Raw genomic sequence first — 14664 nt, forward strand, 5'->3', positions numbered from 1 at the left:
CTCCACTGGGGGAGTCATATACCAGTCTTTTCCACAGGTTGAGGCAGTTGGGCATGCTGAATCCAATTGAGCCTAAAATGCCAAATCCCCCTCCTAGAAATCTTGACCACTCGGTGAGTTGTGAGTATTGTTCAGGGGCCCCTGGGCATGATACAGAGAAGTGTTAGAAACTAAAAACAGTTGTGCAAGAGCTTATTGATACTTAACGGATCGAGGTTCAGGCCCCAGAAGCACCGAATATCAATCAGAATCCACTGTCATCTCACCATGAGACACATATGATTGAGTTGATGCACAAAGAGGGGGAGCCCAGGAAGCCCTTACAGACGGTAATGATGATCCGTTCCAGCAAAACCAGCTCGAAGGAAAAGGTAACCAGTGGGAAATCAGTGGTCCAGTTGAAAGAGGTAGACGATAAGCCCGATGTGGTAGCTGAGAGAGGTTCGTCAAGCATTGTTGCAGTGAAACCAGAGAAAGCTAAAGTGGTAGTACCAGGGGTTGCAAGTAAACCTGTTTTGGTCGTGAAGGGTGCTCGCATAGAGCCTGTTATTATAAAACTAGTAACTCAACTTCCAGTGATCAACAGCAAGGTTGTTCCTTGAAATTATGAACAAGTAACAGTGATTTACAAAGGGAAAGAAATCAAAGAAGAAGTTTGTGAAGCACAAGGTTTGACTCTCTCGGGAAGGTGTTTTACTCCCGAGGAGTTAAGAAGAGCTAAAGATAATCCAACGCCGGTAAAGAAAGCTGTAACTAGAGAAGAGGCAGAGGAATTTTTGAGAAAAATAAAAGTGCACGACTATTATGTTGTAAAACAGTTGAGGAAAACGCCCGCTCAGATCTCATTGCTCTCATTGCTAATCCATTCAGATGAGCACCGTCAATCGCTGATGAAAATCCTGAATGAGGCCCATGTCCCCGACAAGATCTCAGTAAACCATCTGGAAAAGATAGCCAACAAGATTTTTGAAGTAAACATAGTCACTTTTTCCAATGATGAATTGCCCGTAGAGGGTACTGAGCACAACAAAGCCCTTTACCTAACAGTAAAATACGAGGATTCCGTGGTTACCCGGGTATTGGTTGACAATGGTTCAAGTGCGAACATTTGTCCTCTCTCCACTCTAAGCAAGCTGAAAGTAGAAGATGAGAGGATCCATAAGAATAGTATCTGTGTTCGAGGATTTGACGACGGAGGCAAAGACTCAGTCGGGGACATAATGTTGGAACTGACTATAGGTCCAGTAGAATTCACAATGGAATTCCAAGTGCTGGATATAGTTGTTTCCTACAATTTGCTATTAGGACGATCATGGATCCATGCCGCTAAAGCAATACCATCAACACTCCATCAGATGGTCAAGTTTGAATGGGATAGACAGGAAATAGTTGTGCACGGCGAAGATAATTTGTGCGCTCACAGCAACACCATTATGCCATTCATTGAAGTGGAAGATGATAAGGGACCATGGGTCTACCAAGTTTTTGACGCAATATCAGTCGAGAAAGTTCCAGAGAGGAAGTGTATCCCAAATCCGAAGATAACCGCCACATCAGTCATGGTAGCGTATGAAATGTTGATGAATGGTTTTGTACCAGAAAAGGGTTTGGGATCAGCTCTGCAAGGCATCATACAGCCCCTGTCTCTTCCCGAAAACTTGGGAACATTTGGTCTAGGATTCAAGCCCACAGTCGCAGACATAAAAAGAGCCAGGAAATTGAAACAGAGGGCCTGGGTCCTTCCAAAGCCGGTCCCACGACTTTCTAGATCATTTGTCAAGTCTGCTACGAGGAGTCGCCCAGTGACCACAATTCCAAGTTCTGTGATGATCCGGACAAGGAGTTAATTGAAAGATTTGAGAAGTTGTTCGACAGTGTGAACATGGTGGAAATTGGAAAAGGTTCTAGCAACACAGAAGTGCAATTTGTTGGGCCAACAACAAAGCTTAATAATTGGAAGGCTACTCCTCTCCCTACTCGGAAGGAGTCTTGTTCTTTTTACGCTAGTTCTATGACATGGTATGCATAAGGAATCCTCAGCCCAGTCTTAAAAATCAATCTGATTCCGAAATATTAGTTCAAGAAGTAGATTTTGATTACAAATCAGAGTATGATGATGAGGATGAAGCTTTCGAAGAGATTAGTAAGGAGTTAATTCACTTCGAAGAAAAATCCAAACCCAACCTGAATGACACAGAAGCCATCAATTTAGGGGACACAGACAATGTCCGAGAGACTAAAATAAGTGTTCACCTCGAGCCAAAAATCCGGGAGGAGATAATCAAAACACTCATCGAGTACAAAGATGTTTTTTGCGTGGTCATATGATGACATGCCAGATTTAAGCACTGATTTAGTGGTCCACAGATTGCCCACTGATCCAGCATTCCCTCCCGTCAAGCAAAAGTTGAGGAAATTCAAAACTGATATGAGTGTGAAGATTAAAGAAGAAGTTACCAAGCAGTTGGATGCAAGGGTTATTCGCGTCACTCGGTATCCTGTTTGGTTGACTAATATCATGCCTGTGCCGAAGAAGGATGGCAAGATTAGAGTATGCATCGATTACCGCAATCTCAACAAAGCAAGTCCGAAGGATAACTTCCCACTACCCAATATTCACCTTTTGATTGACAGTTGTGCCAAGCACGAGATTGGATCTTTTGTGGATTGCTATGTCGGGTATCATCAGATTCTAATGGACAAAGAAGATGCGGAAAAGACAACTTTCGTCACACCATGGGGAACTTATTGCTACCGGGTAATGCCATTTGGGTTGAAGAATGCTGGGGCAACTTATATGAGAGCAATGACTACTGTGTTTCATGATATGATACACAAGGAGATTGAGGTATATGTAGATGATGTGATCATAAAATCAAAGCATCAGGCCGACCACGTCGAGGATTTGAGGAAATTCTTCCAGAGGCTTCGCAGGTACAACCTCAGGCTTAACCCTGCCAAGTGTGCATTTGGTGTTCCATCGGGAAAACTATTGGGATTCATAGTCAGTCGGCGAGGCATCGAGTTGGACCCATCAAAGATCAAAGCCATGCAATAATTTCCACCTCCGAGGAACAAGACTAAAGTGATGAGTCTGTTAGGAAGGTTGAACTATATCAGCAAATTTATTGCTCAGCTCACGACAACTTGTGAGCCTATTTTTAAGTTGCTAAAGAAGGACGTTGCGATCAAGTGGACTGATGAGTGTCAAGAAGCATTCAATGAGATAAAGGGATACTCGTCTAACTTGCCTGTGCTGGTACCACCAGAATTAGGGAGACCTTTGATTCTTTACTTGACTATCCTGGAAAATTCATTTGGCTGTGTACTGGGGCAGCATGACGTCACCAGCAGGAAAGAACAGGCCATCTACTATCTTAGCAAGAAGTTCACGACTTATGAGGTTAAGTACACTCACCTGGAAAGGACATGTTGCGCCCTAACTTGGGTGGCACAGAAATTGAAATATTATTTGTCATCCTACACTACTTACCTCATTTCACGCTTGGATCCATTGAAGTATATCTTTCAAAAGCGAATACCGACAGGAAGACTTGCGAAGTGGCAGATTTTGCTCACAGAGTTTGACATAATCTATGTGACTCGGACTACGATGAAATCCCAAGCATTGCCGATCATTTGGCCAAGAATCCGGTTGATGATGAGTACGAGCCATTGAAAACTTACTTTCCCGATGAAGAGGTGATGCATATCGATGAACTGGAGCAAATTAAAAAACTAGGCTGGAAACTTTTCTTTGATGGGGCTGCTAACATGAAAGGAGTGGGGATAAGAGCCGTGCTTATTTCTGAAACAGGGCATCACTATCCTATTACAGCTCAACTTCGTTTCTATTGTACCAACAATATGGCTGAATACGAAGCATGCATTTTGGGTTTAAGGTTAGCTGCAGACATGGATGTCCAGGAAGTCTTGGTCTTGGGAGACTCGGATCTTCTGGTACACCAAATTCAAGGAAAATGGGAAACACGAGATTTGAAGCTCATACCGTACCGACAATGTTTACATGATCTTTGTCAACGGTTTCGATCAGTGGAGTTCAGGCATATTCCGAGCGTCCATAATGAGGTAGCCGATGCTTTGGCTACCCTGGCATCAATGTTGCACCATCCGGACAAAGCTTATGTCGATCTTCTACATATTCAAATCCGAGATCAACATGCTTACTGTAACATGATTGGAGAAGAACTTGATGGCGAACCATGGTTCCACGATATCAAGGAGTACATCAGAAGGGGGATATATCCAGTGCAAGCCACGGGGGATCAAAAGAGAACAATTCGACGGTTGGCAAATGGATTCTTCTTAAGTGGAGGAGTTTTGTATAAGAGAACACCAGACCTTGGATTATTAAGATGCATAGATGCTAGACAAGCTACGACTGTCATCTCCGAAGTACATTCGGGAGTTTGCGGACCACATATGAGCGGGTATGTACTGGCAAAGAAAGTTCTCCAAGCAGGTTATTATTGGCTCACCATGGAGCGAGATTGTATCAGTTTTGTTCGCAAATGTCGTCAATGCCAGATACACGAAGATTTGATTCATTCTCTACCATCGGAATTGCACACGATGTCGGCACCATGGCCCTTCATTGCTTGGGGCATGGATATCATTGGACCAATTGAGCCAGCAGCATCCAACGGGCATAGATTCATTCTGGTAGCCATTGATTATTTCACCAAGTGGGTTGAGGCCAAAACTTTCAAATCGGTGACCAAGAAAGCAGTGGTCGATTTTGTTCACTCAAATATCATCTCAATTCGGAATCCCAAAGGTGATCATCACGGATAATGGTTCTAATCTTAATAGTAAATTGATGGAAGAGGTATGCCAACAGTTTAAGATTACACATCGCAATTCTACCTCATATCGTCCCAAGGCAAATGGAGCAGTTGAGGCAGCCAACAAAAACATAAAGAAGATACTTCGGAAAATGGTAGAAAGTTCCAAGCAATGGTATGAAAAATTACCATTTGCGTTGCTGGGTTATCGCACTACTGTCCGTACTTCAGTAGGTGCAACTTCTTATTTGTTGGTATATGGAACTAAAGCAGTGATACCTGCGGAAGTTGAAATCCCGTCCCTTCGGATTGTCGCTGAGGCTAAAATTGATGATAATGAGTGGGTCAAAACCCGTTTGGAGCAGTTGAATTTGATTGATGAAAAAAGATTAGTAGCAGTGTGTCATGGCCAGTTATATCAAAAGAGAATGGCAAGAGCATACAACAAAAAGGTACGTCCCCAGAAGTTTGAAGTGGGCCAACAGGTGCTGAAACGTATCCTTCCACACCAGGATGAAGCGAAAGGCAAGTTCGCCCCAAATTGGCAAGGGCCATTCGTTATGACCAGAGTATTGTCCAATGGTGCTTTATGTTTAACAGATATCGAAGGAAAATGCATAGACATGGCTATCAATTCTGATGCAGTAAAAAGATACTATGTATGATTTCTTTGGTATAACTGTTGATTGTTTGTATTTGACATTATTTCGAAGATTGGAATGACGAAGGCAATTTGTTCTGCTATCTAAACACTTCACCCTTTGTTCCCCCTTTAGAGCCTTATTTACATCTTTCATACCCCTCTTTTGGAATCAATAACGAAAAAGAGAGAAAAAGAAAGAAAAGAAAAAGAGAAAAGAAAAGAAGTAAAAAGTATAACAACAAGGAAATTCACGTGTGAACTACGTTTGACCTGATTTCTGTTAAGGATACGTAGGTAGCTTCTGGGCTCGGTCATAGTAAAATGAAATATCAAAAGATCCCCAAGCAAGAAACTGGGGCAGAAGTTGTACTTGTAATAAGAACTGTGATTCCAAGAGTTGTAATTTTAAACCCGTGTCAAAATGGTTTTGAGCCTTTGATACCCTTTCTTTATAACCCCATCCAAAAGCCCACATTACGGTCCAAAGAAAGACCTTCAGATCAGTCTTCGAAAGATGCCAAGTCGAGCAATGTAAAGAGAATTCATATCAGGGGCAACACTCCAGTTTAAGTAAGAAAAATCAAAAAAAAAATGAGAGAGTCTTACTGGTGAAAACCCTCATGGGCACCATGAGGCGACAAAAGCTGAGAGAAAATAAAAATGAGAGTCTTATTGGTGAAAACCTTCGTAGGCACCATGAGGCGATGAAAGCTGAGAGAAAACAAATGAGTGAGGTTTGTCGGTGAAAACCCTTCAGGGCACTACAAGTCGAACAAGGTCCGTAAGTTGGCGAAAAGTAAAATTGGGTTGTGGAAATCTTGGAGAACAAAGTAAAATAATTGGAAAGGAGATTGTTTAAATAGACTGGGCTGATTAATCCAAATGCATACCATGATCATTGGTGCCGGTGATTCCGCTCAGATTGTTTAGCGCGAGTGGTTACTAATTATGTCTCACAACAAATGGTAGTGGCGCACTGCTAAATTAATAAAAAGCACTAGTCTAGTTGAGTGAATTAAAAATAAAAAGGAAACTGACAGTGGTCAGCTTGATACCCTTTTAGAGCTGGAAAGTAAGAGAACATGGGAGACATTTTCAGAAGCTAAAAGAATACATTTTTAAAGAAAAGAGAAGCTGGAAAGGGCTGGTTGATGAGGTATATAATGGGGGACAGACCTCAGAGAAAAGGGAGACTAAATTCATATACACAGAGAGGCAGTTGGGATCTGTGGTTCCATTGATTTCGATTTTTAAATTTCAACTTGTTAAGGCATCTATGGTTCATCAAGTGTGATAAAGGGCTTGAATCTGTTTCTCGTTGAAAAAGTCTGGGCAAATTTTGCATTTTATTCACTGTCTCCTTGATTTTGAGTCAATTTCATCGAAGATTATTGAATCTGGTTTGCTGTTCGATCAAAACTGATTTCTGGGCTGCTGTATATCATTTTTTGAGTTTGAAATTGGGTCACTTGTTGCTGCTGAATTCTACTTTACTGATGTTACTGGTGAAATCCTCACCCATCTGTTTCATCTTTACTTCCAGGTACATGTTTTTTTAGAATATCTCACACAAGGTTTTGGTATTGAAATGAAATGAAAGCTGGAGTTCCAAATGAGTCTTCTGCACATTCAAATCTATTAGTTTAGTTTCTGTTTTGTTTTTTTTAGTTAATTGACATGTCGTATGCTTAATATGGGAGCTATTAGTCAGCTTGCCTCTTTGAAGTCAGTATAGCCCTATAGTAATTTTACTTGCCTCTGAAACTCTTATGGTTATAGCTGGTTTTGAACTGCTGAGAAAGGAAACTTGATAGAATGTTGACCATTAACTAAGTTTTTTGTGTTTAAGCCATGTTAGCTAAGTGTATGGTAGTATGGGACTATCAAGGAACTACAGTAGGATACTTCGTCAAACATCTTTAATTCCAGCTGAGATAAGTGTTTTTGTTTGTCTGTAATCTTGTATGAGAACAGCTATTGTGATAACCATAAGTTAGAGGTAAATTGATAAGGTCCATTATGTTTAAAGTATTGGGATATTCGGAGAGGTTCAATTGTGTATTCATGGTAGATGCAGTGTGAATTTGCCTATCAAATCAATTTGTAGACTATTTCTCCTTCTTGATAATAAATTGCCTATTTTAGTTTAAGAGTGTAATTAGTCTGTTTCTTATAACAAAGTGATGTCAATATTATTACAAGGTATAGATTTGGTAGTTGTAAATAGTTTTCACAAGTTTGGACAACAATTGGCTTGATTTTATTCGTCTAAAACCAAATCGTCATAAGCAAATTAACAGAATGGTTAGGACTTAGACTAGAAATGAATGTGTAGAAGTTATGTGGAAGGCGGTTTTGGTTCATGTGATGAGCTCGTCTGGATTGAAGTAATGATTGCTTAATTGTGTAAAAATTTCGGTGCATTGTATATGATTAAAATTGTGATGTTGATAAATAGGCAAATGCCAAATGTGTACATAGTACGAACAGATTTTATGAGTACTGATTTCGGCATTTTAAGAGAGGATATACAAAGTTGAGTTTGAACTAGGTGGAGTGATGGTTGATCAAGCTTTAGGCACATAATTAAATCAAGGGTACTGTTTTCGGGGTGTGGTAGGGATATTTAATTTCAAATTAGTTTTCATTACGCATCTCCCTAATTCTTTTAGTTGAATAATTTTGAGGCGTCCCATTCACACATTTGAATCATATAACGTATGATCATCACTTGATGAATCTTAATTCTTTGGAAATTGAGGCGCGCCGTTTAGCAAATTCCCATGTCCCTCGTAAAGTTAAAAATACGTAGTTGCTTTAGGCGCGTTATTTCAACAATTTACCTTCCTAAATTCGGGTGCGTATTTATGTGACCTAAATCCAAATCCTAACAATGTTATATAAAATGTGTTGCGGACTGCGAGTGCGCATTTATGTGACGCGGTTCAAAACGCTTTTTTATGTGACGTTGAATTTTTTTAAAATTAAATAAAAGCGGTTAAAAAGTTAAAATTGAACCATAGGTTAAAACATGTATAAAAATCAGATAATACGCAAATTACAATAGTTGAGCGACTATGCTAGAACCACGGAACTCGGGAATGCCTAACACCTTCTCCCGGGTTAACAGAATTGCTTACCCAGATTTCTGGTTCGCGGACTGTAATACAAGGTCTAGCTTTTCCTCGATTCGGGATTCAACCGGTGACTTGGGACACCATAAAATTCTCCCAAGTGGCGACTCTGAATCTTTTAATAATATGATCCCGTTTCGATTGTCCTTTAATTGGAAAAACTCCTTATATACCCTTCCGGGGGTATAGGTAAAAAGGAGGTGTGACAGGGTGCACATCGCTTTTACCCCGTAGCCGAAACTATTTACATCCGACGACCTAAAAGCATGTAAAATTTATATTTTTTTATACATAACATACAAATAAAGGCAGATGTAGCATAATACCGACGGGTTCAATTGAACCCATAACTTTTGATGCGGAACATAAATTTATGTGTAAAATTTACTAAAATTGCAATAACGAGTAGATATGAACCCATTATTTTAGAAATGTAATGAGTTCAATACTAAGAATCTTAAATTCTAAACCCATTAAGTTTAAATCCTAGATCCTCCTTTGCATATATATATATATATATATATATATATATATATATATATATATATATATATATATATATATATATATATAGTATATTTTTCGGCTATTATTTTGAGAGCGACTATACAGTGTCATTTTTTCTTTTTATATCAGAAGGCTAAGATAAAAGTTTGAAGTATTATGTATAAAAAGACTTGATATTTTCAATTTTGTTTAATATTTGAATTTTATTTTCATGAAATAAGATGATTTTTTTGTAGTAGTTCTCTTTCAGCTCTACAAAATTTAGAATTTTTATGAGAAATGACTAAGTTAATTTGAATTACGGTGGCTTTGTTGTATCACGAAGGAAATTATGTGCATTTTGTCGAACAGTATATGGGCAATATCTTTTTAAAGAAAAGTTGTTCTCACTCTAACAGTCTTTCTCCTTCTTTTTTTTTTTTTTTTTGGTAACAGGTGCACCCATTAATGACCATACAAAATTCAGTATGTTTCACCTTGTGGGTGATGTCATAGCACTTATTGAAGCCATAGCTCCTAATGAAGATAAGGTGTTTGTTGTGGGTCATGACTTGGGTCCCTTAATTGCTTGGCATTTATCCCTTTTTAGGCCAGACAAAGTTAAGGCTTTGGTTAATTTGAGTATCCATTATTTTCCAAGGAACCCACGCATGCATATTGTTGATGGAATGATCGAGGGCTATATATGGTGATGATCATTATGTCTGGAGATTTCAGGTTCTCCCCCTATCGAATACTTGCATCAGAAATTTGACTTTTTTGGTATGAAGTATGAGCTACTAATTAGGGAAAAAAAGAAAAAGACTTCATATACAAAATAAATCAGTCGTGATAAAGGGCAGCACAGTATATTAAACTCTCCCTATGTACGGGGTTTTAGGGATGGGCCAAACCACGATGAGTCTATTGAGGGGGCGAATTATTGTCCAAATTATGATGCATGTAAACTCATAGTTTCTCCGCCAAACTATATATTTTATGTACGTATTTTTTAGAATTGATCTAATATTATCTGTTAGTCTCATGCTTCGAAAAGATTGAATGGTGTACTTGATTGAATGCTAAGTTATTTACCCAGAGGAATAGTGATTGATTTCCACTTAATATTTTCTTTATTTTCCTTTCTTTAGTAGTGCACTGATATTCTAGAAATTCTAGATCCGCCTCAACACTCTTAATTTAAATTTCTATAAGAAGTTGTTTCCACAACTCGAACTCGTTACCTTCTGATCGCACGACAATAACTCTTACTAATGCAACAATGCTCTCCATCTCATTTGTGAAGGAAGTACTTTTTAAATTTGATAAAATAAGGTTGTTCTATATGCACAAAGAATAACAGTGGGAGTTTCGTTGTGATTAAATTAGAAAGTTTATCTATAATCTTACCTGCAGATACCAGGAGAAATTGAAGCTGAATTTTCTCCAATTGGTGCTAAGTCTGTTCTTAAGAAATTTCTCAGATTCTGCGACTCTGCGCCATTTTATTTTCCTAAAGGCAAAGGCGTTGAGGCTATCCCTGATGCTCCAATTGAGCTTTCGTCTTGGCTGACGGAGGAAGATTTGAATTACTATACCAACAAGTTTGAGCAGACTGGCTTCACTGGTGGAGTTAACTACTATCGCGCTTTTCCCATGTAAGCCTTCCTCGCCTTTATGATATCATAAATTCAATTGCATTTGTTTTCCTCGCTTTAATTACTTGTATGCTTCTATACTTCACATTTGTTTCAACTAGTTGGGATTAACGTTTAAATTGTTGTTTTTACATATGCATTAGGTCTGATCTTTGTCAAGAGACTTTTGTTCTGGTTACAGACTTGTATGTATAAGTATGATATTTAGAGAACTTCTACACCTTTAGAAATCCCCAATTTCGCTCAATAGACAAACTACTTACTGTTGTGGGATAACACTGAATTTGTTGGTGTTGTTGAGTGAAACAATATGTGTGTTCGTTCAAAGATAAGTATGAGGTTTAGGGAACTTTTACCTTTAAAATGTCTCTAATTTGCCTTAAAAGACATTCTTATTATTGGAATGAAGCAGGTTTGACTAAAGGTGGAATCAATATAGCGGATGTGTATGGCCGAACCCAACTAATTTGAAATCGAGGTGTAATCAATTGATTGATATAAACTATCATGTTTTCTAGAAAGTCAAGAAAGTTGTGAAATTCATGAGACTGTTCTATTAGTTGCTTACAGATTGTTTTGATCAAAATTTTCTTACATGGAAGCTAGTAGGTCTCAGTCCTTTGTCAATTACTTGGACTTCGTTTCCTCCACATTAGTCAAGAAGGAAGTGCACCAATAACCACTTTTAAGACTGCTATTGAAAATATATTTAGAATTTACAATATATTTAAAGATTAGCCAATTCATGAAAATTTCAGGACTAAGTATCCAGAATTTTTATTTCCTGAATTTTGAGATGCTAATTTGGAACTCGGGACTTCGTGGGCGTTTGGACATAAGAATTGTAAAATTACAAAAAAGTGAAAGAAAATTCAAATGAAAATGGTATTTGAAAATTAGAGTTGTGTTTGGACATGAATATAATTTTGGGCTGTTTTTGAAGTTTTGTGAGTGATCTGAGTGAAAATTTTGGATTTTTTTTTTTTGGAGTTTTTCAAATTTTCTAAAAATTCCAAAATGCATCTTCAAGTGAAATCGAAAATTTTATGAACAAACGTTGATTTCGAAAAAAAAAAATGAAATTTTTTCGAAAAAAAGGCAAAAATTTCTTATGTCAAACGGGCTCTGTAGTTTTTGAGCTATTAATTTGAATTCAAACTAAGTGTCCTCGATTTCTGAACTGTTAATTTAAAATGTAGGACATAAGATTCAAATTTTTGGATACAATTTTCGAACTTTAGGACACGGTGTCATGAAGTTTGAGCTTTGATGTTTAAACTTCAGGACGTTGTGTCTGAAGTTTGAGCGAATTGACTAATTTTTAAATACATTGTAAACTATGAATATATCTTAAACGACATGCTTAAAAGGCCACCTGATATCAGTTCCACAAGATTTGTGGTATATATTTGGAAAGTTTGAAATTGAAATGGCACAATTTACATCCTAAAGTTCTCTGTCCTATGATGAAATGCAGAAACTGGGAACGCACAACACCCTGGACAGGAGCTAAAGTTAAAGTTCCGGCCAAGTTTATCGTCGGAGAATTAGACTTGGTTTATCATATACCAGGTGCTAAAGAGTACATACACAATGGTAAATTGAAGAAAGATGTTCCATTGTTGGAGGAAGTGGTGGTTTTAAAAGGTGCAGCTCACTTTGTTAACCAAGAAAGACCAAATGAGATAAGCAAGCATATATATGACTTCATTCAGAAGTTTTAAACTTACTTCTATCCCTTTGTATTTTCTGTTGTAATAAAACTCTTCAACGTATTGAGAGGAACATTATGACACTTGTACTTCAGACAAGTGACATTATGACACTTTTAAGTGGAAAATACAGGAGGAATAATTTAGCCTTGAGAGGGAAAAGGCAAAGTAATTTGAAATTCAATGTCTTGTTTATTTTTTTCTATTAGCAGATAAAATATTAAAGAAAGACTAATAAGGATACAAGATAAATGATCATGCTCAGTTATGTCTTATAAAAAGAACTAAGCGTTCGTTGCAATTATAATCCGGTTTATAAGTCGGAAGTCGAATCCCATAGGAAATTAACCTACTAATTATAACCACTAATTTCGCACGAATTCAAGTACTTAACCTTCAGAAATATTAAATAACGATTTGAATGTTTACTAACTACGAGTAAAGTAATTAAAATGCAGTAATCTATAACTAAAGAGGAAATGTTGTGGACAAGATTTGAAAAAGTCTAGGGTTATGATTTCCTCAATTGTCGGAATCTCCCTACCACGCTTCCTATAAATTCGCTTAAGTATTCTCTACTGATCGTGAGTACTTTGGGTGTCGTAGCTCTCTCTCGAGTAACTACCACAATTTATTAGACGTATTCTCTCAAACTACGCTACCTGGCACTAATTCACCGCTCACTATGACCGCACCAAGGTTTCGTTATCTTTAATCCTGCCTTAAAACCCACCGTATTGATCTCTGAGATACATTAAGAGTGGTGTTGTTCAACAATTACCTAAATGTGTACTCTCTCAAGCAATATACATACTAAATAGGCACAGTTAATTGAGAGCTCTTCAATCAACCACAATGAAAATATAGTTGAACAAGTAGAAAAAAATCAAAGGCAAATATATATTAAACGTAGTAGAAAATCATCCTCCAATCAATTTCAACAAACCCTATTAGAAAGTTTAGTTACTCATAACTATATTAACGATCATCATGATGTTTAAATACATTAAACTACAAAGTATAGAGAAGTAAGAAGGGAAAACTCGTTTGCTTCTTGCTCCACCGTGTTCTCTAGACGTTTTCTTCTCCAAAATAGTGTCCAACCCTTTTCCAACTCATTTGGGAAGTATTTATATGTTAGGGTCGAAATTCCCCAGTCCAAATCTGGGTTGGATTTTATTGTCCCCTGATTTGTATTTACCGTGCTATAGACCTCGCGAAGCCTGGTCTACAGAGCGGTCAAGCTGGCTATAGGTCTCGCAAAGCCTGGTCTATAGCGCGGTCCACCTGGATATAGACCTCGCGAAGCCTGGTTTATGGCACAGTCAACCTGGCTATAGACCTCACGAAGCCTGATCTGTAGCACGCTTTAGTTACTAGATGCATTTGTGCTCTTTTCTTGCATTTTTGTCCTCTTTTTGTGCAACTCTCATTCAACAATTCCTTCTGATGTTGCTACATATAAAACAACACAATTTAGGTGAAATGTCGTACAATTAATCACGAAACCAATAAAATATAGGGCGAGTGATGTACTAAAAGTATAGCATTTTAGCCTAACATCTTCACCCCACACTTAAAGATTGCTCTTCCTCGAGTTAACCACCAATTCACACTAACCTTGAGCACTTTATTTTCTTTTAGTATATCCGAAGCACATCATACCTACGACTATGGTTAATAGAAACAATTAAACTCTAGCATACGCCTTCAACACACACTTCCCTTTACTTTATGCCATACTTCAAATATTTTTTCATGCCCCAAACTCGGGGGAGCGTTACCGGCACTCAACCGAGTGAACCCTGTCAAGAAAGCCTGTTGAATACTTTCTACCCAACTCACCCATGATTTAAAGAGAATGCATAACTTGTAAATTGACCAACAAGAGATCATGTAGACAATACTAAATACATATCCATTAGTTACTTCATTTAATAAGTATCCAAAATAGTATATTTCACAACCATAGTCTACCAATAGGAGCATGTGATATGATTGTGACATTTTTAGTTCAACTTTTCCCACACCAATACACAACCCACATTATATCTACGAAGCCTCTAAAAATACCAAAGAGTATAATGATAGCGTCGGCAATAAGACTCCGGCTATACCTCAAAACATGATAATATAAATGAAACAAAAGATGCACAACCTTGAAATAAGATGGGGCTCACCAAGTCAGCTGGGAAGAATGGTCATCGCTATCACTGGTCAACATCC

General features: G+C 37.9%; 1 protein-coding gene across 1 annotated transcript; it reads left to right on the top strand.

Moving 5' to 3' along the window:
- Positions 1–332: 332 nt before the first annotated feature.
- LOC107813992 (epoxide hydrolase 2-like) lies at positions 333–12561 on the top strand. Its single transcript, XM_075224505.1, has 4 exons — positions 333–441; positions 9525–9700; positions 10485–10726; positions 12204–12561. Exons 1-4 carry the CDS (start codon positions 333–335, stop codon positions 12448–12450), a joined length of 774 nt encoding a protein of 257 aa, XP_075080606.1. The 3' UTR covers positions 12451–12561.
- Positions 12562–14664: the final 2103 nt, after the last annotated feature.

The sequence above is a fragment of the Nicotiana tabacum genome, chromosome 11, assembly GCF_000715075.1.
Source record: "Nicotiana tabacum cultivar K326 chromosome 11, ASM71507v2, whole genome shotgun sequence".
Lineage (NCBI taxonomy): Eukaryota > Viridiplantae > Streptophyta > Magnoliopsida > Solanales > Solanaceae > Nicotiana > Nicotiana tabacum.